A 25,897-nucleotide genomic window follows, 5' to 3' on the forward strand; every position below is an offset into this window, starting at 1 on the left:
ACAATTTGCTGAATGCCTAATACCTGCATCTTGCAAGAAGAAAATTATATTTATATGTTTTGAAAATATATCCGTAATATAATTTACAGTTTCTGAGTTAATTTGTAGGACTAGATCCAAGAGAAAGAAGAAAGTCTCCTGTTGTACAGATACACTGTGAAGTGTAGGGACCAAGTTGAATTAGGTGACCTTGTTGTGGCTCACGCAAATGAATCAAAATGTGCACTAAAAAGTTCAAATGTGTGAGCATAAGAAAAATGGCAATAAAATTTAAGGATGCAGACAAATTTTGTTTTTGCTAAAGAATTCATTTTTCTTAAATAATTTTATGTTTTGATCAGACTTTTACCCGTCAGTGTCAAATATGCTCACCTTTTAATTTTTTTTTTTATTTAATTTTGTATGGGGAAACACAATTTGATTTTTTTATGTTTTCAGTTTTTAAACTTTTTGTTTTACTTTTCACTGTATTTTTTAATACTTGACTTGACAATCATTTGATTGCTTTAATTGTATACTATAATGCCACATTATTGTGGAATATACTGTAAATCATGGTCTTCACTGGAGAACCGAAAAAAACCAACCCTTTGCAACCTGTAACAGCATTGTGGGGGACAATTGACGACCAGTCACCCTACTGGACAATGGAATTTCAGTGGTCAAAGGCATAGTTCGACCTTAGGCTACAAGTTGCGCTGTGAGGATTCTCCGGTGCTGGGTCATGTGATCACAAGTATGCAATTGGCATATATGCGATCATATGTCGACTAGACGTGTGACACGTGTAGTCAGAATGTGGCGGGAAGTATACAAATCGCATACTCACGGCCATGCTAAGTGCCAGGCGTTGGCACTGGAGAATCCTCACAGTGTGCAGTGCATATGATGTGAGGATTCACAAGTCTGCAGTTCCATAGAGAGACTGCAGACTTGTAGCCTACAGCCGGACAACCCCTTTAAGCAGCAGGGATTGGAACCAGCTCCAAATGCTACTGTTAGGAGTAGGTTAGGAGTAGGTGTCGGCTGTATAACACAGCCAGCACCTGCCCCGTGTGGAGCAAGTTCAGCTCTTGGGGCAAAAAACTCCTTCAAATACATCTTGTATTGAATTGCCCAAGTTAGGATCATATTTGAGGGAAGTTATTGATAGAATTAATGTGTCTGTATGTTCTCCTTACAATAATCTTTGGATCCGATGGTGTTCACTTTGGGGGTATTTTCTTGCTCGATATGATGGTATTTTAAGGGTTTTAGGCCACCCATAGTTAAGTGGCCTAAAAGTTATTTTCCGTCTATAATTGTCACAAAAAAAACCTTATGTAATTCAATTGATTAGATATTTGGAAGAGTTATAACACAGGAAAACAAAGTGTATTTTTCTTATTTAACAAACTAGAAATATTTCTTAATACTTAGAATGTTGCCAGTCATGCGTACTAGAGTTTAGTTTGACATTTTATTTATCCTTTAATAAATTTGATGATTTTGTTATTGAAACCTTACCTTATAAAGTTTTTTCATCCTAGTAGGAAATATTTTTGTATTTTAGATAACTTTTCTGGAAATTAAAAAAATAAAATAAAATCTTTTCCATGCTATTAGGAAATTCCTTTGTAGTATCGGTGTCTACAGCCTAAACCTACTCACTATTCTGAGTTATCGCTGCGCTATGAAGGCACGTTGAGGATGTGGTTCTGTCTTTGACGAGAAATTAGGCTTGTATTTTTTTATATGCCAATTGGTCTGCATCCAGATGTAATATAATCATACCAGAGGCACGCTTTGGCACGATAATAGCAAAAAAAAAAATTTGGGTAAGGAGTAAAACATGGATCACATGTCTCCAAAAAAAAGGGAAAAGTCTTCCCATTTTTTACACAAAGTCCCTCTCTGTGATGTCCTCAAACCTAATGGCTGGACGCTTCCCAGTATGACCAGTATCATGCTGACTTTTCTTGGGTGTTGGCAGACTGAAACAAGCCAGCCCTGTAGAAATCGAGAATTATTAGCAAATATTTCTTTGCAATAACACAGATCTGACTGATTTACCATTGCTTTTCCCTCTGTTCTCCTGCAGATACCCATTCCCAACAGTGTTCAGCAGCTGCAGCAAGAAGGACTTGGACTCCAGCCTGGAAAAGGGAGTGGGCATGTGTCTATATAACATGCCTGAAGTTACAGAATCATTTGGAGAACAGAAGTGTGGAAATGGATATGTGGAAGAAGGAGAACAGTGTGATTGCGGAGAACCTGAAGTAAGAGGTCTACTATCTTCTCACGTATCGCGTGTGTGCACCATGATTATTACAAAGCACCAGATTAAGTTGGTGGTGCGCACTTTGGAGAAAATATAGTAGTAACATGATCCCACTGCTAGGACTCCCACCAGTGGTGGCCGGACGTAGACATGTCCTTTGCCATTGAAGAGGAGAAATAACCTAAGACTCTTTCACCCCAATTCTTAATCAATAAAACGTCGTAAAATTGGTTTCTTTCTATCTGGCATGTGGCAATTTATGGTCCCCTTAGTCAACAGGTCCTGGGTGCAAGTGCTACCTCTGCATGCCCAACAAATATGCCCATGCAGTACAGATCTATGTTAGTTATGGAGACAATGAACCAATAACTTATAGAAATGATCGCACATGCATCTCAACCTCCTCTTGCCCATATAAAATTTCTGAACAACCATTGTGTGAACCTTGGTGAACTGTATGTAATGACCTACTTATATAGTGACTGCCAGGCACATATGTGGCAATTCTAAACATCTGCATCAAGACTGCCCTTTGCCCTTACAATATGTTACACACATCCTGAGCTCTGCTCCCTTCTTCAGGTCCGCTGCCCTGTGTTGTGCTCCACGTCGGATTTTGCATGGATCAATGACATCATCTCCCTAGATAGACCTATTTAAGGCCCATTGACTGGCACACCTGTGTCTTGGGATTGAGTCTCTTGACTTCTATGTTTGGTGTGCTCCATCTTCTGTCCATACTGTGTTTTACTTGCTTCATCCCTGCTGGGTTCCACTTCCGCTGCTCTTGAGATTCAAGAGTGTGCCAAGTCCTGGCTGTCCATGTGCCTGTCAGGTGCATCAACACCCAGGGTCCATGTCCCTATGCAGATCTGGGGCTTAGAGGAACCACCTCACCTGGTGAGACTTGGAATCAACAAGTCTTTCTATCTAAGGCTGGATGTGATAACAGGTTTAACCTAGAGAAAACATTTATTTTCTAAATATATTACATTAGTTTTCTTGCTCTGAATTTACAGACTATTTTGCAGTCCAAAACAGCAATCAAATTTCAAATTTCAACAGGCTTCAGAGCTGAAATCTCCAAGTATTCCTTGATGGCTAGAGTGAGCAGATCGCTTGACATTTGAAGTTGCGAATTTTCCTCAAAATTTGATTTTCGTTGAATAAATTTGCAATACTAGAAAGCTTCTGATCGTTCAGAGAATACATGAGAGAGAGCCTGTGTGATATCACAGCTGCAGGGCATAATGGGGATCCCTCCGCGGCCACATAAAACATCATTAGCCCTTACTCTGAAGCTTCAGCAGTGTGTGAAATGGTGGCGGATATGTTTTTATTTTTTTTCTAGAATGGAGCAGTAGTGGTCTTGTTGGAATAGAGCTGTGGCAAACCTACTGCAATGGAATGTTGACAGTCCTGTTAGAATGAAGTGGTGACGGTCTCGTAAGAATGGAGAGGTGTCGATCCCGCTAGAATGGAGTGGTGGTGGCCCCATTAGAATGGAGTGGTGGTGTATCTATTAGAATGAAGTGGTGGATGCCCATTTAGAATGGAGCGGTGGTATGGAGTGGTGATGGCCCCATTAGAATGGAGTGGTGGCAGCCCCATTAGAATAGAGTGGTGGCGGCTCCACTAGAATAGAATGGTCGTGGCCCAACTATAATGGACTGGTAGTGACCCCACTAGAATGGAGAGGTGCGGTCCCATTACATGCAGTTTTGGCAGTCCCATTAGAATGCAGTGGTGGCGGTCCCATTATAATGGAGTTGTGGCAGCCCCTTTAGAACTGAGTGGTGGCAGCCCCGTTAAACCTGTGTGGAGAATGAAATGGTGGTGACCCCATTAGAATGGAGTGGTGGTGACCCCATTAGAACTTACTGGTGGCGAACCCATTAGAACAGAGTTGTGGCGGCTACATTAGAATGGAGTGGTGGCGACCCCATTAGAATGGAGTGGTCGTGACCCCATTAGACTGTAGTGGTGGTGACCCCATTAGAATGGAGTGGTAGCGACCCCATTAGAACGGAGCGGTGGCGAACCCATTAGAACTGAGTGGTGGTGAACCCATTAGAATGGATTGGTGGTGACCCCATTAGAATGGCATTATTGCGATCCCATTAGAATGGAGTGGTGGTGGTTACATTAGAATAGCCGCTACTCCATTCTAGCAAGTCATTTGAGAACAAAGTTCTTGGATTTGTGATATCATGCTAAGATCATATTACCCCTTTAGGGCTCTCAATAAGCAGGATATTAAAGTGACTCTGTCACCTGAATTTGGAGGGAACAATCTTCAGCCATAGGGGCGGGGTTTTCGGGTGTTTGATTCACCCTTTCCTTACCGACTGGCTGCATGCTGGCTGCAATATTGGAGTGAAGTTCATTCTCTGTCCTCCGTAGTAAATAAATGCCTGCACAAGGCCTTGCCTTGCACAGGCGTGTACTATGGAGGACAGAGAATGAACTTCAATCCAATATTGCAGCCAGCATGCAGCCAGTCGGTAAGGAAAGGGTGAATCAAACACCCGAAAACCCCGCCCCTATGGCTGAAGATTGTTCCCTCCAAATTCAGGTGACAGAGTCCCTTTAAGAGATCAAAAACTTTCACTAGTACTCAAACATAATTTATATCTTGCAAGGTCGAACTTGTTTTAGTAAACTGATGCTATATCTTAATCTTGAAGCTGCTGCTTAGGAGTCTTCCGAGGCTTGTACTGCTCCATTGAACGGTATTATTTACAAGCTCTTTGGAAGAACTGTTAAAAATATCAATCTCAATTTTTTATTCATTAGGGTTAGTAACATGAGAATAAGGCTGTGAACTAGAAAATAATGAACACCGGTAATTACTGACGAGGGTCTCCAAGTGTGTGGTTATTAATATAGTACTACTAGTGGGTTCTGACTGTCTCAAGGCTACCAAGGACAAATTGGGATCATTTTCACAAATCCAAGTAACTCTGTAGTTATCTGGAGCTGTTACAGCTCCTGCTTATATTATACTATTGGTGCCTTTGTCCAAAATTACTTTTGATCCTGTAATTAATTGTATAGGACTTGGTGGCACTTTATGACACTGACCATAAAGGGATTCTCCAGTTGTGTGTTATGCAAAATACTGGCATTGAAGCAGGTATAATATTACCCTGGATGGAGGAAAGGAAGATTTTCTACAAGACCAATATTTCTAATGATACCCGTGGCCTGACGGAGTCAGCGACTTTGTGCTCCATCACAACTCTTAACATCGATTCTGTTAGCAACATAGCAGACAAGGCAGCCCATGACCAGACAGACCCTTCTGGCATTTGCCAGAATTGCCAGATGGCCAGTCCGGCCCTGCGATTGAAGTGATATAAGCCACAGCCTATAGGTGATGCGTACTCCATCATTTCTTTTCTTCAGATCATGCTGATTGGTTGCATTTTCCCTCAGTTCCATTCGGTCATTGCTATATTCTGTGACTACAGCCAGGCTACAGTGCTTTCAGGCATCTACGGTAGTCTAATACACGCCTACTGTTCTATAATTGGTTCTTGCTGCTGCTCAGTCTCTCCTGCTGAAACGCTGATTCTTTCGATTGGCTGCTGTGTATAAAAACAAATCTATCACAACATTTCCTGGAAATCAATGGATGATCTAATGTAAGGGCTGGAATGTCATTCTTGCCAACTATATGCAAATTGCCTCTTCTGAGAAAAAGAGGACTTAAACTCTATAGCGCCACCTGTTGGAAGTAGCGATCCTACAAGTCACAATCAACCCTTTAACGAGTCGTGTAATATGACTTAGGATAAAAGCCAAATCAATATCTCAATTCGCAGACACGGTGTTTCGGGCTGTTGGCCCTCGTCAGTGCGAAGCATGAGAACTAATTTGGCTAGGTGAGAGGCTCTGGACTGGGGTCTAAGGGGTATCGTTTCTCCTTATGGAGAGTGACATACCATCTCTGGCTTGTCAAGGTAACGAGGCTTATTCGCCGTGCAATGCTCCTCTAGGAAATATAATATGCAAATTGCCTCTTCTGAGAAAAAGAGGACTTTTCTTGCCAACTCTAATACAACATCAGATAGGTTACCAAAGAAAAAAACCCTCCCAGACCAGATAGGAACTCTCCTGTGGGTCACTAAAGCCTCCTAGGACAACAGTACTTCTGTAAGGATTCTTGCGAGTCATATGGCCAGGAACCAGGACATGAAAGGGTTGGAGATGGTTGTTACCTTAAAAGGAACATTCGGCAATTATGATCCTTCCAGTAAACCAGGAGCGCACCACATTTGTTTAGTCCAAGGGCCACATTGCCATACTGAATCAATCCCGAAGGACGCAAAAAAAATGTAAAGGGTTACATCTAGTGATGAGCGAATATACTCGTTACTCAAGATTTCTCGAGCACGCTCGGGTGACCTCCGAGTATTTTTTACTGCTCGGAGATTTCGCTTTCATCACCTCAGCTGAATGATTTACATCTCTTAGCCAGCTTGATTACATGTGGGGATTCCCTAGCAGCCAGGCAACCCCCACATGTACTTATGCTGGCTAACAGATGTAAATTATTCAGCTGCGGCGATGAAAACTAAATCTCTGAGCAGTAAAAAATACTCGGAGGTCACCTGAGCGTGCTCTGGAAATATTGAGTAACGAGTATATTCGCTCTTCACTAGTTACATCAATACAGAACCACTGTTAGTATTGAGTATTTAAGGAGGATCTGGAGGGTTTTTGATAAAAGAAAAATTCAGTGTGAACACATGCTAACTTAAATTGAGGGGGGGGTTTTTAGGAGAAACTCACCGAATTCTCCTCATCTCAAATTTTTACACTTTTTAAGTTTTAACATAGCCATGAAACATATGTCTGCTACATGTGTACAAGATCAGAACCACTGTCTGCACATGAGCGCAGCATCAGAACCACCATCATTGCATTAGTGCAGTATCAGAACTACCATCAGTGTGGGCAGCACAGTGGCTCAGTGGTTACTGGTTAGCAGATAGCACTTTATAAGCAAAGCATAACAGCTCATTTAAATTAATTTAAATCTCCTGGCCAGGGCAGGCTCCAGGTTTTCATGGGCCCTGGGCGAAAGAGTCCCAGTGGGCCCCTTTAACACATACCACAATTCATAATGCACGGATACGGCAGAGAAATATAGGTATAGTACAATGCCAAAGATTTCACTTACTTCTTACATTACATGAGTGATATCTATTGTGCATTCTACATTAGCTCAGAAACCGGACAGTATACGAGGGGCGATCCAAAAGTAATGATAATCGGTTATTTCTATTGCACACAGAAATTAAAATAAAATGTTTTCTTCTCTCTTAGGTACCCACTAGTCCAGGAAAAAAAAATCACTTAAATAGACCACGATTCGCGGGAGCTACATTCATTTGAATATGAACTGCCGAGGAGTGAACATCAAAATGGAAAAAAACGAGCTCAGAGCTGTCATCAAATACCTCTGCTTGAAAAAAATGACTACCAAAGACATACACAGCGACTTGGTGGAAACATTGGGGGACTCTTCTCCTCCATATTCCACAGTTGCATGCTGGGCCAAGGAATTTAAGCTGGGAAGAACATCGACGGAAGATGAACATCGTCAAGGACGCCCATCCACGTCCCTCAATGAAGAAAGCGTGAAAAAAGTTGAAGAAGTTGTATTGGCAGATCGAAGAGTGACTATCAGGCATGTAGCTGAGGTCCCAGGGATCTCATATGGCAGTATTCAAAGAATCCTTGCAAAAGAATTGCATATGAGAAAGGTCTCCGCGCGTTGGGTGCCAAAAATGTTAACCGACGAGCAAAAGAAGAAACGAGTTGACATTTCAATAGCAAATCTCGAAAAGTTCGAAGCAGACAAGGAAAATTTTTTGTCACGTTTTTTGACCATGGACAAGACCTGGATCCACCACTTTGATCCCGAAACTAAACAACAATCGATGACGTGGAAACGAGCCGACGAACCAACGCTGAAGAAATTCAAAGTGTCAAGCTCAGCAGGGAAGGTTATGGCGTCCGTTTTTTGGGACGATGAAGGAATTATTATGGTGGACTATTTGGAGAAGGGAGCCACTATTACGGGCTCCTACTACGCAGAACAAATAAGAAGATTGTGGGAGGCTATCAAGGAGAAAAGGCGCGGCAAACTGCGGGCTGGAGTGCTGTTTCACCAAGATAACGCGCCGGCTCACAAAGCTGCAGTTGCCATGGCTACCATTCAAGAAGCGGGCTTTGAACTGGTGGAACACCCCCCCTATTGGCCAGATCTAGCCCCAGTGACTTCTTTCTCTTTCCTCGACTCAAGGAACACATCCGGGGCAAGAAATTTGATGACAATAGCGACGTGATAACCGCTGTTGGGGATTTTTTTTGAGGGTCAAGATCAAGAATTTTTTTCTAAGGGAATTCTAAGTTTAGAAAAGAGATGGACTAAATGTATAGACTTGATAGGAGACTATGTAAAAAAATAAAAAAAAAATTTGACTATATTCATTGTGTTTAGTATTGATTATCATTACTTTTGGATCGCCCCTCGTAGTCCACTATGTAAAAAAATTAAAAAAAAATTTGACTATATTCATTGTGTTTAGTATTGATTATCATTACTTTTGGATCGCCCCTCGTAGTCCTCTATACAGAATAATGAGACCCATATATTGCTCCAAACAGAATAATGAGCCCCATATATTGCCTCATACAGTATAATGGCCCCATATAATGCTCCATACAGTATAATTGGCACCACATAGTCCTCTATAAAGAATAATGACCCCATATATTGCTCCAAACAGAATAATGAGCCCAATATTATGCTCCATACAGAATAATGAGCCTCATATAATGCTCCATACAGTATAATGGGCACCACAGAGTGCTCCATACAGAATGAGCTGCATATATTGCTCCATACGGAAGTGACCCCATATAATGCTCCATACAGTATAGTGAGCCACATATAATTCTACAGACAGTATATGATGGGCCCCATCTATTGCTCCATACAGAATGGGTCCCATATGATGCTCCATACAGAATGGGCCCCATATAACACTCCTTAAAGAATGGGTCCCATATAATACTCCAAAAATAATTGGCCCCATAAGATGCTCCATGTATAATGGGCCCCATATAATGCTCCATATATAATTAGTCCCATAAGATGCTTCATATATTATTGGCCCCATATACTGCTCCATATGTAATTGGCCCCATATACTGCTCCATATTGAATTGGCCCAATAAGATGCTCCATATTAAATTGGCCCCATATAATGCTCCCTATAGAATTGGCTTCATAAGTTGCTCCCTATATGATTGGCCCCATAAGATACTCCATATAGAATTTGCCCCATATAATGCTCCATATATGGGCTTCTTCTGATGGTCCCAGACTCCCCATATATTGTTTCAAATATTTAAAAAAATACCTCTCGTTGCTTGACGCTGCTCTGCTCTGGACTCCTCAGCATCGACGTCTTCCTGCTCTCTGTGCTGCGACTGCTCAGGCACTGGTGACGTCATGGCGCCCTCTGACCTGAACGCCACAGTCAGAGGATGGAAGACGCTGCAGCGCTGGAACCGAGAGAGGTAAGTATCACAAATGCTGGGGCCCAGAGCAGGCGGGGGGTCCACTCGTGGGGGCCGGCACTATAGCACGCCAGTGCCCCCAACAGTGAGTGGGCCCCCTGCCTGCTCAGGGTCCCGGCACTTGCCCGGGTGCGCCGGGTGCTGACGCCAGCCCTGCTCCTGGCCCAGGTGAGTTACCTCTTGGGTACTGAAAGAGTTAGCAGAGGAAATTGTAGAACCACAAGCGGGAATCTTTGAAAAATCCTGGAGAACAGGAGAAATCCCAGAAGACTGGAGAAGGGCAAATGTTGTCCCTATCTTCAAAAAAGGAAAGAAGATGGAGCCAGGAAATTACAGGCCAGTGAGCCTTACTTCTATACCAGGAAAGATCTTTGAACAAATTATTAAACAGCATGTATGTAAGTACTTGGATTTGAGTACAGTAATTAACCAGAGCCAGCAAGGGTTTGTAGCAAACAAGTCATGCCAGACTAATATAATTTCCTTCTATGATGGAATCACTGACTGCGTGGATCAGGGAAATGTGGTAGATATAGTATATCTCAATTTCAGGAAAGCATTTGATAAAGTATCTCATACTATCCTTATTGACAAAATGACCAAGTATGGGATTGACAAGGCTACAGTTTCGTGGATTCATATCTGGCTCAGTGATCGTACTCAGAGTCTTAATAAATGGTTGCACATCCAATTGGAAGAGTGTTTCAAGTGGGGTACAACAAGGCTCTGTCCTAACCCCAGTGTTGCTCAACATTTTTAGAAATGATTTAGATAAAGGGAACTGAAATTTGCAGACGATGCAAAGCTAGGAGGGATAGCTAACATTGGAGAAGATAGAGAAAGGATTCAGAAGAATCTAGATAAGTTTGAACAGTGAGCAGCGACTAATAGAATGGTATTTAACAGGGAGAAATGCAAGATTCTACATCTGGGCAAGAAAAATTAAAATTTCATCTACAAAATGGGAGCTATAGAACCAAGTAACAGCACGTGTGAAGAAGACTTGGGTATGCTTATAGATCACAGACTGCGCTTGAGTCAACAGTGTGATGCAGCAGCAAAAAAGGCAAACACAGTTTTAGGATGTATTAAGAGAAGCATAGAGTCTAGATCACATGAAGTAATTATCCCACCTACTCCTCCTTGGTCAGGCCTCATCTGGAATACTGTGTCCAGTTCTGGGCACCACATTTTAAAAAAGACATTGAAAAACTGGAGCAAGTTCAGAGAAGAGCTACCAGGATGGTGAGCAGACTGTGACGTATGTCTTACGAGGAACAATGAAAGGATCTGGGAATGTTTAGCTTGCAAAAAAGAAGGATAAGAGGAGACTTAATAGCTGTCTACAAATATCTGAAGGGACAGTGTAGAGAGATCATCCTTATTCTCATTTGCAATATAGAAACACGAGAAGCAATGGAATGAAATTGAAAGGGAGAAGATGCAGATTAGATGGTAGAAAAAACTTTTTGACAGTGAGGGTAATCAATTAGTGGAACAGGCTTCCAAGAGAGGGGGTGAGTTCTCCTTCAATGGAAGTCTTCAAACAGAGGCTTGACAGACATCTGTCTGAGATAGTTTAGCGACCAATGACACAATGACACAATTGGACACAATGACTCTTGAGGTCCCTTCCAACTCTAATATTCTATGATTCACTGCAGCCTTGCAGTGCTGAGGTCCTGGATTCATACTTAGGACAACATCTGGAGTTTGTATGTTCTTCGAGTGTTTACGTGGGATTCCTCCGTGTTCTCCAGTTTTCTTCCACATTCCAAAGACATACTGCACCGTCGGTACATGAATACAGTGCCAGAACCACCATCAGTACATGAATGCAGCCTCAGAATCACCATCAATACATGCTCTCTCACACTGTCCTTCTATAAAATACCTCCACACACTGCCCTCTTCCAAAATACTTCCACACTGCCCCTCTAATTTTCTCCCCCTCATAATATCCCCCACACAATCCCCTCTCCATAATGTCCCCACACTCACTGCCACTTTCCATATCTCCCCCAGACTGCCTCTTTCCAAGTAACCCCCACCCCACTATCCCTTGCTATGCTATGCCCCCTTTCACAATCCCCCCTCATTGCCCCATAATGTCCCAAATTGCCCCATAATGTCCCAAATTGTCATATTTATATGCCCTCATAGTAACACAACCTTTCCCTTCCTCGACCCCTCATCTAAAATAACATGACATTTATTCTTCGGCTCCTCCTTGGAGTGCTTACCAATGCCCGACGTCTCCTCTGCCTGTGTGGCCCCGGCAGCGGCAGCCGTCTGATGACGTCAGCAACGTGATGACCTCATCACAACGCTGCACATCGGGGTAGGGCCTGATGAGCATTTTTTCTGCCCCAGTCGCGGTACCTCAGTGTTCTGAAAAATGCAAATACACTTAAATATAGGAAGAAGGGAGCGGCATCTAAAGGACAGCTCCGCAGGCCACACTACATCCTTTGGAGGGCTGTATGTTGTTCAGGCCTGCAGTACACCATTATTCAAAGATGGCAATTATGATTAATATATTATACACCGGAGAGAAAAAGAAATTGATCAAGAAACTTCTCCAAGTCAACAGATTAGGGCTTCTTCACATTATTTGGTCAGTGTTTTTCATCAGTATTTCTATGTCAAAACCAGAAGTGGAACTTCCAGAAAAAACTATAAGTGAAAGATTGACACCTGTTTTTTTTTGCTTTGGAGACACTCCTGATTTTGATATACAAATACTGATGAAATACTGATCGAAAATACTGATGTGTGAATGAAGCCTTACAATGAGTCTTTACATGGGAGATCCTTGAAAGATGCTTTAAGGATACACTTTTTTTTTTTTTTTTTTGACATAATGCCAGGATTCTGCAGACTGGCAACATGGGAGCAGCGTCTCACACTGAGGTGCCTTCTCCTGTCGGATAATCTTATTTACTGCAAAGCATTGCAAAAATAACGAGTCTAATAAAGAATAAGCACAAGGGATAGAAAAAAGAAGAAAATACAGCACCGCTGTAGTGCACTTACCCCTCGTGTGTATAAATGATCCAAAAAGCTGAGACTCTGTCCTCTCATGTGGTCGGCTCTGTGAGGGTGCTACATCCAAAGAAAACCATAGTTGCGAGTTCAAGAGAAAGAAAAGTAGCGCACACCTCGGTCCAGACGAAAAACTTTTACTTTAATAGGACATCTTACAAAGGAAGGCGGGCGGGAGGAGACCTGATGGGGGAAGAAGGACTACAGCTGTTTCGCGCAGCAAGCGCTTCTACAGGTCCTAATGGACCTGTAGAAGCGCTTGCTGCGCGAAACAGCTGTAGTCCTTCTTCCCCCAACACGTCTCCTCCCGCCCGCCTTCCTTTGTAAGATGTCCTATTAAAGTAAAAGTTTTTCGTCTGGACCGAGGTGTGCGCTACTTTTCTTTCTCTTGAACTCGCTAATAAAGAATAATAAGGGTTTAATCACCAACAGATGTTAAAAGTGTGTCCTGATGATGGAAATCCTGGCACCGAGTAGAACAGAAAAACATGAATCAGTTTGTATTCAACAATCATTTTAGAATATTTATAAAATACACATCCCTATCTCCCCAATGTCTTCGTTCTTAAAGGGATTGCATACTCATCCTTCTATTTATTTATTTTTTTTAAAAATCCCCTAAAAATAATACAATAAAGTAAAATCATCCCGTGACGCTTCTCTTTAAATGCTGCTGGAATCCATACTACTTTTTCCGGCCGAACAGACATGTGACTGCAGCAGCCAATCACTGGGGGTCACATGTTCATCAAGCCAGGACAATATGTGCAGGGACGAGCACTATACTTTCTGCCCCCCCATGTGACATCTACACTGGCGGTACTCATCTAATCATATTATGGACCTATATCTGTCCAAAATATAATGGTGCGGGTCCTAAATGGTTCAAATTCCTAAAACTTAAATATTAAAGTACACATATCCCAAAACGGTAGACCTAACATAGTTATGACAGTGCAAAATATTTGAAAATAAAAAATTATGCAAATTGAAAAAGCTAAATTTGTGCTGTCTTAGAGACCTAAAAGGACCTGGCTCTACAGGGGTTAAGCATCTTTTATTTAATATTCACTGAATTATTCCCGCAGTTTATATTAAATTGAAAAAATTGAAATCGTGGTCCGATTCTGTTTTTGTAAAGTGGAGTGTCAATTGACTTGATGGGTAATCTGGAGTTAAGTGAGCCACATGTCCGGAATGTCAATGCTTCTATGCACTGCCTTAAATCTATAGTCCATGTCCATTAGGTTTTACTGCTCCTGCCGATGTGTACCGCACCCGCCGTGCTCATGAGTTACGAGCAATCGTTCTTCTCTGCATGCGAATGTTTAAAATGTATTTCACTTAGGCCAACATGCACTGAACCCTCATCATTTACATGCACGGGATCATCCCTCGCCTCTAAAATGCGCCATCGTTTCCGAAAATTAATCATATCTCCAATTGGATGAATTATTTCTGATTGCATAGAGTTCTTCTGTTTCAATAGTGTGCGAAATGCAGAGCAGAAGAATAGAAAAAAAAATCAAGAGTTTTTTTTTCCTTTTTTTTTGTTCCGACATTGCATCTGAAAAGGGGTGATTTAACATGACAAAGTAGGATATCTTTATGTTACATCGTTGCCTAACAGTGTGAGGCCCAGCGTTACGAACCGCCGCTACAAGGAAATTCATCTCCTCCGCCTGTGTCGGCTCTGCCTGCGCTGCCACTTTTATTGATTACATCTCACAGATTCTTGGGGGGGGGGAGTTTTTTTTTAGTTTTTTTTATTTTCTAAGAACGGGGTTTTACAAAGTAAACAATGTGCTGCCAAACTGTGCTCAAAATCTATTAAAAACAGCAGAAAATATAGAAAAAAGGGCACTGGATAGAAAAAGTTTCTGCAAATGCAAAAAAATCTATTTCAATTTTATCATTTTAATTAAAAGAAGGAATCTACTTTATTCTCCAAGAAATTGTCAAGATGTCATTCAGTGGGGGCTGCAGTTATTTATAAGAGAGCCATGTATAGAGAAACTACTTAAAAAAATTTTCTCCAAAAATTATTTATTTATTGATCTCCTCTATTCTCTGGTTTGATCTTAGGGTATTTGTTCTCTTAGGATATGGATCTTTATTTATTTTTACTTACTTATCCAACACCATTAATTACTCAGTGCTTTACAGACATTATCATCACTGTCCCCATCAGGGCTCACAATCTAGATTCCCTATCAGTATGTCTTAGGAGTGTGGAAGGAAACCAGAAAACCCATAGGAAACCCACGCAAACTCCGTGCAGATGTTGTCTTTGGTGGGATTTGAACCCAGAACCCCAGGGCTGTAAAGCAACAGTGCTAAACACTGCCCCACTGTGCTACCCATTGGAACCACCGTGCTACCCATTGTTTGGGACCACTGTGCTACCTATTGTTTGGAATCATTGTGTTACCCATTGTTTGGAATCACCATGCTACCCATTGCTTGGAACCATTGAGCTACTTACATTGTTTGGAACCACCTTGCTACCCATTGTTTGGAACCACCAAGTTACCCATTGTTTGGAATCACCGTGCTACCCATTGTTTGGAACCACCGTGCTACTCATTGTTTGGAACCACCTTGCTACCCATTGTTTGGAACCACCGAGTTACCCATTGTTTGGAACCACCATGTTAGGCTGGTTTCACATTTGCGTTTTTTTTTTTGCGGTAAAAAACACAAAAAAAGCATGCGTTTTTTTTCCCTATATTTAACTTTAAAAACGCATGTGTTTTTTGCATGCGTTTTGACGCGTTTTTGCAACGCATGCATTTTTCTCTGCATGCGTTGTGTTGCAGAAATGCAACATGTAGTAATTTTTGCGGGGTTTTTTTGCCGCAAAAAAACCTATTGATGTCTATGTAAACGCATGCGTTTTTAAGCACATGCGTTTGCGTTAAAAACCTCTCGTGTCTCCCCTTTTCCTCATAGTCTGTAAGCTTGCGAGCAGGGTCCTCATTCCTCCTGGTATCTGTTTTGAACTGTATTTCTGTTATGCTGTAATGTCTATTGTCTGTACAAGTCCCCTCTATAATTTGAAAAGCGCTGCGGAATATGTTGGCGCTATATAAATAAAAATTATTATTATTATTATTTAAAAAAAAACAGAAAACACACTGATATGCCACCCCCCACCATAAAGGTGATAAAGGGATCCTAACCCTAAAGGGATCCTAACCCTAACCATAAAGGGATCCTAACCCTACCCCTAACCCTAATCCCTTTAGGGTTAGGGTTAGGGTTAGGATCCCTTTAGGCTTAGGGTTAGGGGTAGGGCTAGGGTTAGGATCCCTTTAGGGTTAGGGTTATGATCCCTACCCCTAACCCTACCCCTAATCCTAACCCTAACTATTTCTGTTTATACTGGGATTTTTACTTTATTTTGATGATTGGCAGCTGTCACACATTTCTCAGCATGCGTTTAAAAAACGCAAACGCATGAAAAAACGCATGTAAACGCGTCAAAACACCGCGTTTTTTTCACCACATGCAAAAATGCATGCGTCAAAAAAACGCAGCGTTTGCACATGCTACTCATTGTTTGGAACCACCGTGTTACCCATTGTTTTGAACCTTCGTGCTACCCATTGTTTGGAACCACCGTGTTACCTATTGTTTGGAATCACCATGCTACCCATTGCTTGGAACCATTGTGCTACCTACATTGTTTGGAAACACCTTGCTACCCATTGTTTGGAACCACCGAATTACCCATTGTTTGGAACCACCGGCTACCCATTGTTTGGAACCACCATGTTACTCATTGTTTGGAACCACCATGCTACTCATTGTTTGGAACCACTGTGTTACCCATTGTTTTGAACCTCCGTGCTACCCATTGTTTGGAACCACCATGCTACCCATTGTTTGGAACCACCGTGCTACCCATTGTTTGGAACCGCCATGCTACCCATTGTTTGGAATCACCGTGCTACCCATTGTTTGGAACCACCGTGCTACCCATTGTTTGGAACCATTGTGCTACCTATATTGTTTGGAACCACCATGCTGCCCATTGTTTGGAACCACCTTGCTACCCATTGTTTGGAACCACCGAGTTACCCATTGTTTGGAACCACCGTGCTACCCATTGTTTGGAACCACCATGCTACTCATTGTTTGGAACCACCGTGTTACCCATTGTTTTGAACCTCAATGCTACCCATTATTTGGACCAACCAAGCTATCCATTGTTTGGAACCACCGTGTTACCCATTGTTTGGAACCATTGTGCTACCTACATTGTTTGGAACCACCGTGCTACCCATTGTTTGGAACCACTGTGCTACCCATTGTTTGGAACCATTGTGCTACCTACATTGTTTGGAACCACCGTGCTACCCATTGTTTGGAACCACCGTGCTACCCATTGTTTGGAACTACTGTGCTACCCATTGTTTGGAACCATTGTGCTACCTACATTGTTTGGAACCACCGTGCTACCCATTGTTTGGAACCACTGTGCTACCCATTGTTTGGAACCATTGTGCTACCTACATTGTTTGGAACCACCGTGCTACCCATTGTTTGGAACCACCGTGCTACCCATTGTTTGGAACCACCGTGCTGCCCATTGTTACATTTCCATTGTTTGTAACCATAAGATAAATTCTATGAATTTACCTTGCACATTTGCATTCCTTGTGTTTTATACATGACATGCCCCATCATCAAATTTGTCAAGAATGCTTCAAAGAAAAATATGCAGGCTCCATAAGGGGGCAAGCAGATTGTCTATGGTTTTGCAATACAGACTCATAGGGACTTCATGTGCTGCCATGTAGGACCCATGTAGCTTTTCTATCTGCAAGGATCATAAGTCTGCATTAAGATAGCTATATTACGCCTCTATACAGAAGTCACATGTTTCATGGTAAGATTTTGATAACATCAAGACCAAGCAGGTACATTTTTCCAAACCAACATGTTGCATTGCCTAGTAGGCTGTATCTGTACTTTAAGAGGGAAAAAGATTCTACTCTATCTTAGGCCCCCTTCACACATTCTGGTGATTCCTGTACTGGAAAAACCAGGACTGATGAGAACCGTGGTCCATGTCCATGTGCCATCCCTGTGTACGTATGTGACTTCCATGTGAAGTTTGTGTGCTATCCGTGTGCAGTCAGTGTGACATGTAAGGAATGAAATGTAGCATAGAAATGAAAGAGTTTTATGTATTAAAGATGTTCAAAGACAGAGATAGATAGCGATGAGGAACATGATAGATAGAAAAAAATATGTCAGTGTGACTTCTAATCAGTGCTTTGCATGCTTATTTTTCTGTACCCAAAAAAATAAAATGACACTGGTTCCGCCTTAATTTTCATATCCAGCTGAGGGAAGGTCAACAGCTGGGGGCCGATGTTAATATTCTGGGAAGGAGCCAATAGCCATAAAGGTTCCCAGGCTAGTAATATCAGCTCACAGCTGTTTGCTTAGCCTCTATTAGTTATTATAAGGAGAACCCCCCAAAATAATGACGTAGGGTCCCCCCTTTATTTACTAACCAGCAAAGGTTAAACAGACAGCTGCGTGCTGACATTAATAGCCTAGGAAGGGACCATGGATATTGGCCCCCTTCCAGACTAAGTACATCAGCCCCAGAAATGGATCATCAATTAGCTCCTAGCCTCCACTCTGACTCTGAAGCCTCTGCTCTTCTCACTTGCCCTGGTGCAGTGGCAAGTGGGGTAATAGTTGTGGGGTTGATGTCAGCTGTTTTATATTTGCTGACCTCAAGCCCAGGAGTCATAGGCAGCAGTATACAATGATTGTGCATGTGTCCGTATTTGCAGTCCTTAAATAATGGACTGCATACAGGCATAAAAAATGGACTTGTGAAGAAGGTCTTAAAGGGGTATTGGTTCCTATATCTGTTTTTGTTGTTTACTTGTTTGTTTTTTCAAAAATAATTTTGATAGTGGTCAACCTTGGATCGTTTTGATGATCATAGGATCTAATCAGCCTCTTCCATAGATATCTCTGTAGCTGAAGGTATCACATGTAGAAAATCCATGTGTTGTGGCAATTTTTTAGCTACAAGTGAGGTGATCTGTGACAGGGTAATTTAATGGGTCTCAGCCTGGACAAGGGACTGGGTGAATATGGGACTAATAACCCGGCAATCCCTGCATGTGTTGCAGCTGATGAACAGCCACAAGACATGCAGCCGCCGGGACTCGAACATATTTTTTGAGCCGCCGAAGACACTCAGTTAGCACCCGAGCATGCTCAGATAACACCTTATCCGAGCAGGTTCGCTCATCGCCAGTGCTGACATTTTTGAAGACTACTGATTATCCCCAAATTGGACTTCCAATAACATCCACGAAAAATATGATTTTAGCCACCCAGTCCTCACCTAATAAATGCCATTGAGAGTCTGTAGTTATGTCTTTTCCCATTTTGCATGGTACATGCCTTTTCCTGTCTCTTATTCCTTTCAGCAGTTTCGGTCAGTGAATTTCTGCTGAAAATACTGTTATCCGAGGTTATTTTATTAGTTCTGTCAGAAGCGGTGACTTTTATACTCTGCGTTCTGCTATTATTATGCTGGTGGCAGTCTTCCTGGACTACTAGAAATGGTTTCTTAATCTCTGCTATTAAATATTAATAAAGCCTCAAATATTTTATTTTTCTTTCGCTAAATTAAATATTTTTCAAATTCTCATAAGTTGCATTATGTATGTCATCCAGCTGTATTAGATAAAGCCACCTAAATGAATTATGACGTATTCAGTTGTGATTCATATGATTACAGCTTTCACTAATTCTGGTTCCAGGAGGATTTTTATTTTTTAGGACAAAAAGTAAAAATGATAAATATTCTAGATAGTGGGGAGATGTTTTGTCCTCTACTAAAGATTTGTTTTTTATCCTTTAGTGCGGGCGAAGCGAGATTATTGTGTTACGAATATTTGATTTTGGTGTATAACAAAAGGGATTTATTAACTAATAAAAAACCGAGTAGCCCCTTTGGGAATTTCCATATTTATGGCCACAATATTCCAGAGAGCAAACTGATGAGCCTCTCACCGTACAAGCCTCCCATGCCCTATAAATACTTGCCACAGATGTCCCCATTAAAGCCAAAGTTGTCACCATTGCTGCATGTGCAAATCACAGATGTGCTAGCCAAATGTGTCCCAATATTATTACACAGATTCCCCCATTACCCACAACTGGTTCTAGCTACAGATACTCTCTTATTACTGTGTCAGCCCCCAATGTCCCCATGACAGAGCATCATTCACAGTTCCCCTGTAACAGTATGTTATCTACAGATACCTCAGAAGTGTCATCCATAGATCCCCCATAACAGTGTTGTCATCTACAGATCCCCGTAACTGTATGTTATCCACACATCCTCCATAACACTGTCATCTATAGATCCCCCATACCAGTGCGTCATCCACAGACCCCATAACAGTGCGTCATTCACAGATCCCCATAACAGTGGCATCTACAGATCCCCTATACCAGTGTATCATCCACTGATCCCCATAACAATGCATCATCCATTTATCCCCATAACAGTGGATCATTCACAGATCCCCCATAACAGTGCATCATCTACTGATCCCCCTTAACACTGTCATCTACAGATCCTCCATACCAATGCGTCATCCACAGAGCCCCCATAACAGTACATCATCCATTGATCCCCATAACAGTGTGTTATCCACTGATCCCCATAACAGTACATCATCCACAGATCCCCATAACAGTACATCATCTACAGATTGTCCATAACAGTGTGTCATCAGATCCCCCATAACAGTGTGTCAACCACAGATCCCCATAACAATGTCATCTACAGGTCTCCCATACCAATGCGTCATCTACAGATACCTCATAACAGTGCGTCAATCACAGATCCCCATAACAGTCATCCACAGATCCCCATAACAGTCATCCACAGATCCCCCATAACAGCGTGTCATCCACAGATCCCCCATAACAGTGTGTCATCCACAGATCCCCATAACAATGTCATCTACAGGTCTTCCATACCAATGCGTCATCTACAGATCCCTCATAACAGTGCATCATCCACAGATCCCCATAACAGTCATCCACAGATCCCCCATAACAGTGTGTCATCCACAGATCCCCATAACAATGTCATCTACAGGTCTTCCATACCAATGCGTCATCTACAGATCCCTCATAACAGTGCATCATCCACAGATCCCCATAACAGTCATCCACAGATCCCCCATAACAGCGTGTCATCCACAGATCCCCATAACAATGTCATCTACAGGTCTTCCATACCAATGCGTCATCTACAGATCCCTCATAACAGTGCATCATCCACAGATCCCCATAACAGTCATCCACAGATCCCCCATAACAGCGTGTCATCCGCAGATCCCCCATAACAGCGTGTCATCCACAGATCCCCATAACAGTCATCCACAGATCCCCCATAACAGCGTGTCATCCACAGATCCCCCATAACAGCGTGTCATCCACAGATCCCCCATAACAGTGTGTCATCCATAGATCCCCATAACAGTCATCCACAGATCCCCCACAACAGCGTGTCATCCACAGATCCCCCATAACAGCGCGTCATCCACAGATCCCCCATAACAGCGTGTCATCCACAGATCCCCCATAACAGCATGTCATCCACAGATCCCCCATAACAGCGTGTCATCCACAGATCCCCCATAACAGCGTGTCATCCACAGATCCCCCATAACAGTGTGTCATCCATAGATCCCCATAACAGTCATCCACAGATCCCCCATAACAGCGTGTCATCCACAGATCCCCCATAACAGCGTGTCATCCACAGGTCCCCCATAACAGCGTGTCATCCACAGATCCCCCATAACAGCGTGTCATCCACAGATCCCCCATAACAGCGTGTCATCCACAGATCCCCCATAACAGCGTGTCATTCACAGATCCCCATAACAGTCATCCACAGATCCCCCATAACAGCGTGTCATCCACAGATCCCCCATAACAGCGTGTCATCCACAGATCCCCCATAACAGTGTGTCATCCATAGATCCCCATAACAGTCATCCACAGATCCCCCATAACAGCGTGTCATCCACAGATCCCCCATAACAGCGCGTCATCCACAGATCCCCCATAACAGCGTGTCATCCACAGATCCCCCATAACAGCGTGTCATCCACAGATCCCCCATAACAGCGTGTCATCCACAGATCCCCCATAACAGCGTGTCATCCACAGATCCCCCATAACAGCGTGTCATCCACAGATCCCCCATAACAGCATGTCATCCACAGATCCCCCATAACAGCGTGTCATCCACAGATCCCCCATAACAGTGTGTCATCCATAGATCCCCATAGCAGTCATCCACAGATCCCCCATAACAGCGTGTCATCCACAGATCCCCATAACAGCGTGTCATCCACAGATCCCCCATAACAGTGTGTCATCCATAGATCCCCATAACCGTATGAGATCCACAGATCTCTCCATAATAGTACATCCTCCACAGATCCCCCATAAGTGACCCCTTCATAACAGCGCGTCACCCATATGCCCCCATAATAATATGCAACTCATGTAGTAACGCTGCTTAATAAATGCTCCTATCTGGGAACACATATTCATGTATTTGGGCTACGGATATAATTCAGGGTTGGTTCAATATCAAGGACAAATTTTTAATAATTCCAACGAGGTTTGGTGTTTGCCAAAATCTTTTCCTTGTGATTCATTATGTGTGGATTGATAACGTTTGGATTGGAGCTTTTTTATATTACACGGTGAAGAGCGTCTTTTTTTGGCTGGGTGATTTTTATGAGTTATTAAGCTTAAGGTCAGAGGCTTTTTTTTTTTATAAAGGCTGAACCGCCCCTTTAAGGACAGTTGGATACAATATTTTCCTGTTTTCCTGCCTGTCCTTAGTGACCTTCCGTATAAAGAAACATTATAAAACTAAAGTATTAGAAGAGAGTATAATGAAATGCGTTGTAGTCATTTCCTGTGGTTGGGTCATGCTGGGGCTTGTAGTGTTCCACGGATACAGTATATTACAGTTATGTTACATGTATATAATGAACTGGATTCATGAGTCTTCCTGCGATAAACGGCACCGTCCTGCAATTTGTAGAAACTTCATGTACCATCAAAAACCAGATGTACAGGTGTAGAATTCAAATGAAGCGAACATAAACTAATACCTAAAATATATAATCTTTATTAAATACAACAGGACAAACAAACACTTCAAGGCACCAGGCCTGTACAAGCTTGTGATTGTGTGTTCCTATATAAACCAATCCCTATAAAGCCCTAAGGGACCCTAGTATACCCTTCCTACCAGCGGAGGTTGGCACCCTAGCTTGAACGCAAATTGGCGCCCCCGCTCACCGACGGCTCACCCTAAGTGCACCCTATTCTTTACTGGTTGTACTCTGCACCCGTGTAGTGAACAATAGGGTGCACTTAGGGTGAGCCGTCGATGAGCGGGGGCGCCAATTTGCGTTCAAGCTAGGGTGCCATCCTCCGCTGGTAGGAAGGGTATACTAGGGTCCCTTAGGGCTTTATAGGGATTGGTTTATATAGGAACACACAATCACAAGCTTGTACAGGCCTGGTGCCTTGAAATGTTTGTTTGTCATGTTGTATTTAATAAAGATTATATATTTTAGGTATTAGTTTATGTTAGCTAGAAACTCCATGTACCCACCTTGGTCTTGTGTTTCATCATTTCACTTTGAAGCTTTTTGAAATACCATAATGTGAGTGTAGAAAAATCTGTTCTGTGCCCAAGCGGGATTTAGAGGATCCATTAATCTCATTTTCAGACATGAAGGAAACATTGACGTCCGCGCCATTCTAAGATATTTCTCTGAATTTCATTGCAGGAATGTGCAAACCCTTGCTGTAATGCCAGCACGTGCCTGCTCTATCCCGGAGCCGTCTGCGCTCACGGACTCTGCTGTGAAGACTGCAAGGTGATTTTCTTCATATTCATATATGTCAATGCATGTTATTATAATTTAGTGTATGATTTATCCAATGAAAATGTGCGCTGTAGACAAAACAAGGGTATTTTTATAGGTAAATTCTACTTTGGAAAGACCAAATATAATTTACTCAAAATGTTGGAAAACTTTGTAAAAACTTTGAGTATTTTCTAAAGAGTGACTCCTACTGTAGTGGACCCTTTATTGCATACTCTAACAGATAGCGGCTTCCAATATAGGGGACTCTTTCTATATGACATACTCTAACTGAGAGTGGCTCTTACTCTAGTCGATTCTTTCTGGCTGAAAAAGACTGTAATACACAGTGGCTCCTATTCTAGTGGACTATGGTATACTTTAATAGAGAGTGGCGCACAACGCTAATGTGAACGTAGCCTATCTCTAGTGGACTTGTTCTATCTTTTCAGTACCCTGACAGATGGTAGCTTCTTCTCTAGGGAACTCTTTCTATATGACGTACTCTAATAGAATGATTCTTACTCTGGTAGACTCTCTTTTTCTTCATGATAAACTCTAATACATATCGTCTTTTACTCTGGCAGAATCTCTCTTTCTTTCTCTCTTTGTGACAAGGCTCTAATACAGAATGGCTCCTTCTATTGGGACTGTATGCCTTTTTATATGATGTACTCTAATACAGAGTGGCTCCTTCTCTGGGGACTGTATGTCTTTTTCTCTGGTATACTCTAATAAAGAGTGGTTCCTTCTCTAGGGACTGTATATCTTTTTCTCCGGTGTAACATAATACAGAGTGGCTCCTTCTCTAGGGACAGTATGTCTTTTTCTCTGGTATACTATAATACAGAGTGGCTCCTTCTCTAGGAGCTGTATGTCTTTTTCTCTGGAATACTCTAATACAGAGTGGCTCCTTCTCTAGGGGCTGTATGTCTTTTTCTCCGCTGTACTATAATACAGAGTGGCTCCTTCTCTAGGGGCTGTATGTCTTTTTCTCTGGTGTACTATAATACAGAGTGGCTCCTTCTCTAGGGGCTGTATGTCTTTTTCTCTGGTGTACTATAATACAGAGTGGCTCCTTCTCTAGGGGCTGTATGTCTTTTTCTCTGGTGTACTATAATACAGAGTGGCTCCTTCTCTAGGGGCTGTATGTCTTTTTCTCCGCTGTACTATAATACAGAGTGGCTCCTTCTCTAGGGACTGTATGTATTTTTCTCTGGTGTACTCTAATACAGAGTGGCTCCTTTTCTAGGGACAGTATGTATTTTTCTCCGGTGTACTCTAATATAAAGTGGCTCCTTCTCTAGGGACTGTATATCTTTTTCTCCGGTGTTCTATAATACAGAGTGGCTCCTTCTCTAGGGACAGTATGTCTTTTTCGGTGGTGTACTATAATACAGAGTGGTTTCTTCTCTAGGAAGTACATGTCTTTTTCTCCAGTGTAGTCAAATACAGAGTGGCTCTTGCTCTGGCAAATCTTCTCTCATTGTGTTGGAATCTAAGACAGACTGTCTCGCATTCTTGTGGTCTCTCTTTCTCTGTGGCATACTCTAATATAGAATGGCTTTTACTCTAGGGACTGTATCTATTTTTCTCTGGCGGACTCTAATATAAAGTGGCTCCTATTACTGTGAATAGTGGCGTAACTACCGCGGTCGCAGCAGTCGCCACTGCGACGGGGCCCAGCAGGTCAGAGACACCCGACACCATGTTGCAGTGCAGGAGATCCCTCCCGCACGGCAACAGTCCGAGGCGTATCTAGGGCAGTGGCGTATCTGGGGGGGCAGGGCGCAGCCGGCAGGGGGGCGCAGTCAGCTGCCTAATGTGGCGGTCCGCAGTGTCTCCCCCGGCGGCTGCATTCTGCCGCCCCCCCGCACTGGGAGTCAGCTGTTCTCTGCGCCGACTGTCAAGCTGACAGCCGGCACAGAGAAGCTGCAGAGCGCCGACCCCCAACGTGTGCAGAGGCGGAGGGGAGCCCCTGCAGAGTGGCTGTGGCAGGCAGGGAGAAATCGCTGCAGCTCCGCTGCCC

General features: G+C 42.7%; 1 protein-coding gene across 1 annotated transcript in view; it reads left to right on the forward strand.

Annotated features, from left to right (window-relative positions):
- Nucleotides 1-25,897, forward strand: part of ADAM12 (ADAM metallopeptidase domain 12) — a 636,998-nt gene that overhangs the window by 461,331 nt on the left and 149,770 nt on the right. Inside the window, exons 12-13 of the mRNA XM_069753950.1 lie at nucleotides 2,081-2,258; nucleotides 23,791-23,880. Coding sequence (XP_069610051.1) covers nucleotides 2,081-2,258; nucleotides 23,791-23,880 — 268 coding nt within the window. The remainder of the gene's footprint in view (nucleotides 1-2,080; nucleotides 2,259-23,790; nucleotides 23,881-25,897) is intronic.

This window comes from Ranitomeya imitator, chromosome 2 (assembly GCF_032444005.1).
Source record: "Ranitomeya imitator isolate aRanImi1 chromosome 2, aRanImi1.pri, whole genome shotgun sequence".
Classification (NCBI taxonomy): domain Eukaryota; kingdom Metazoa; phylum Chordata; class Amphibia; order Anura; family Dendrobatidae; genus Ranitomeya; species Ranitomeya imitator.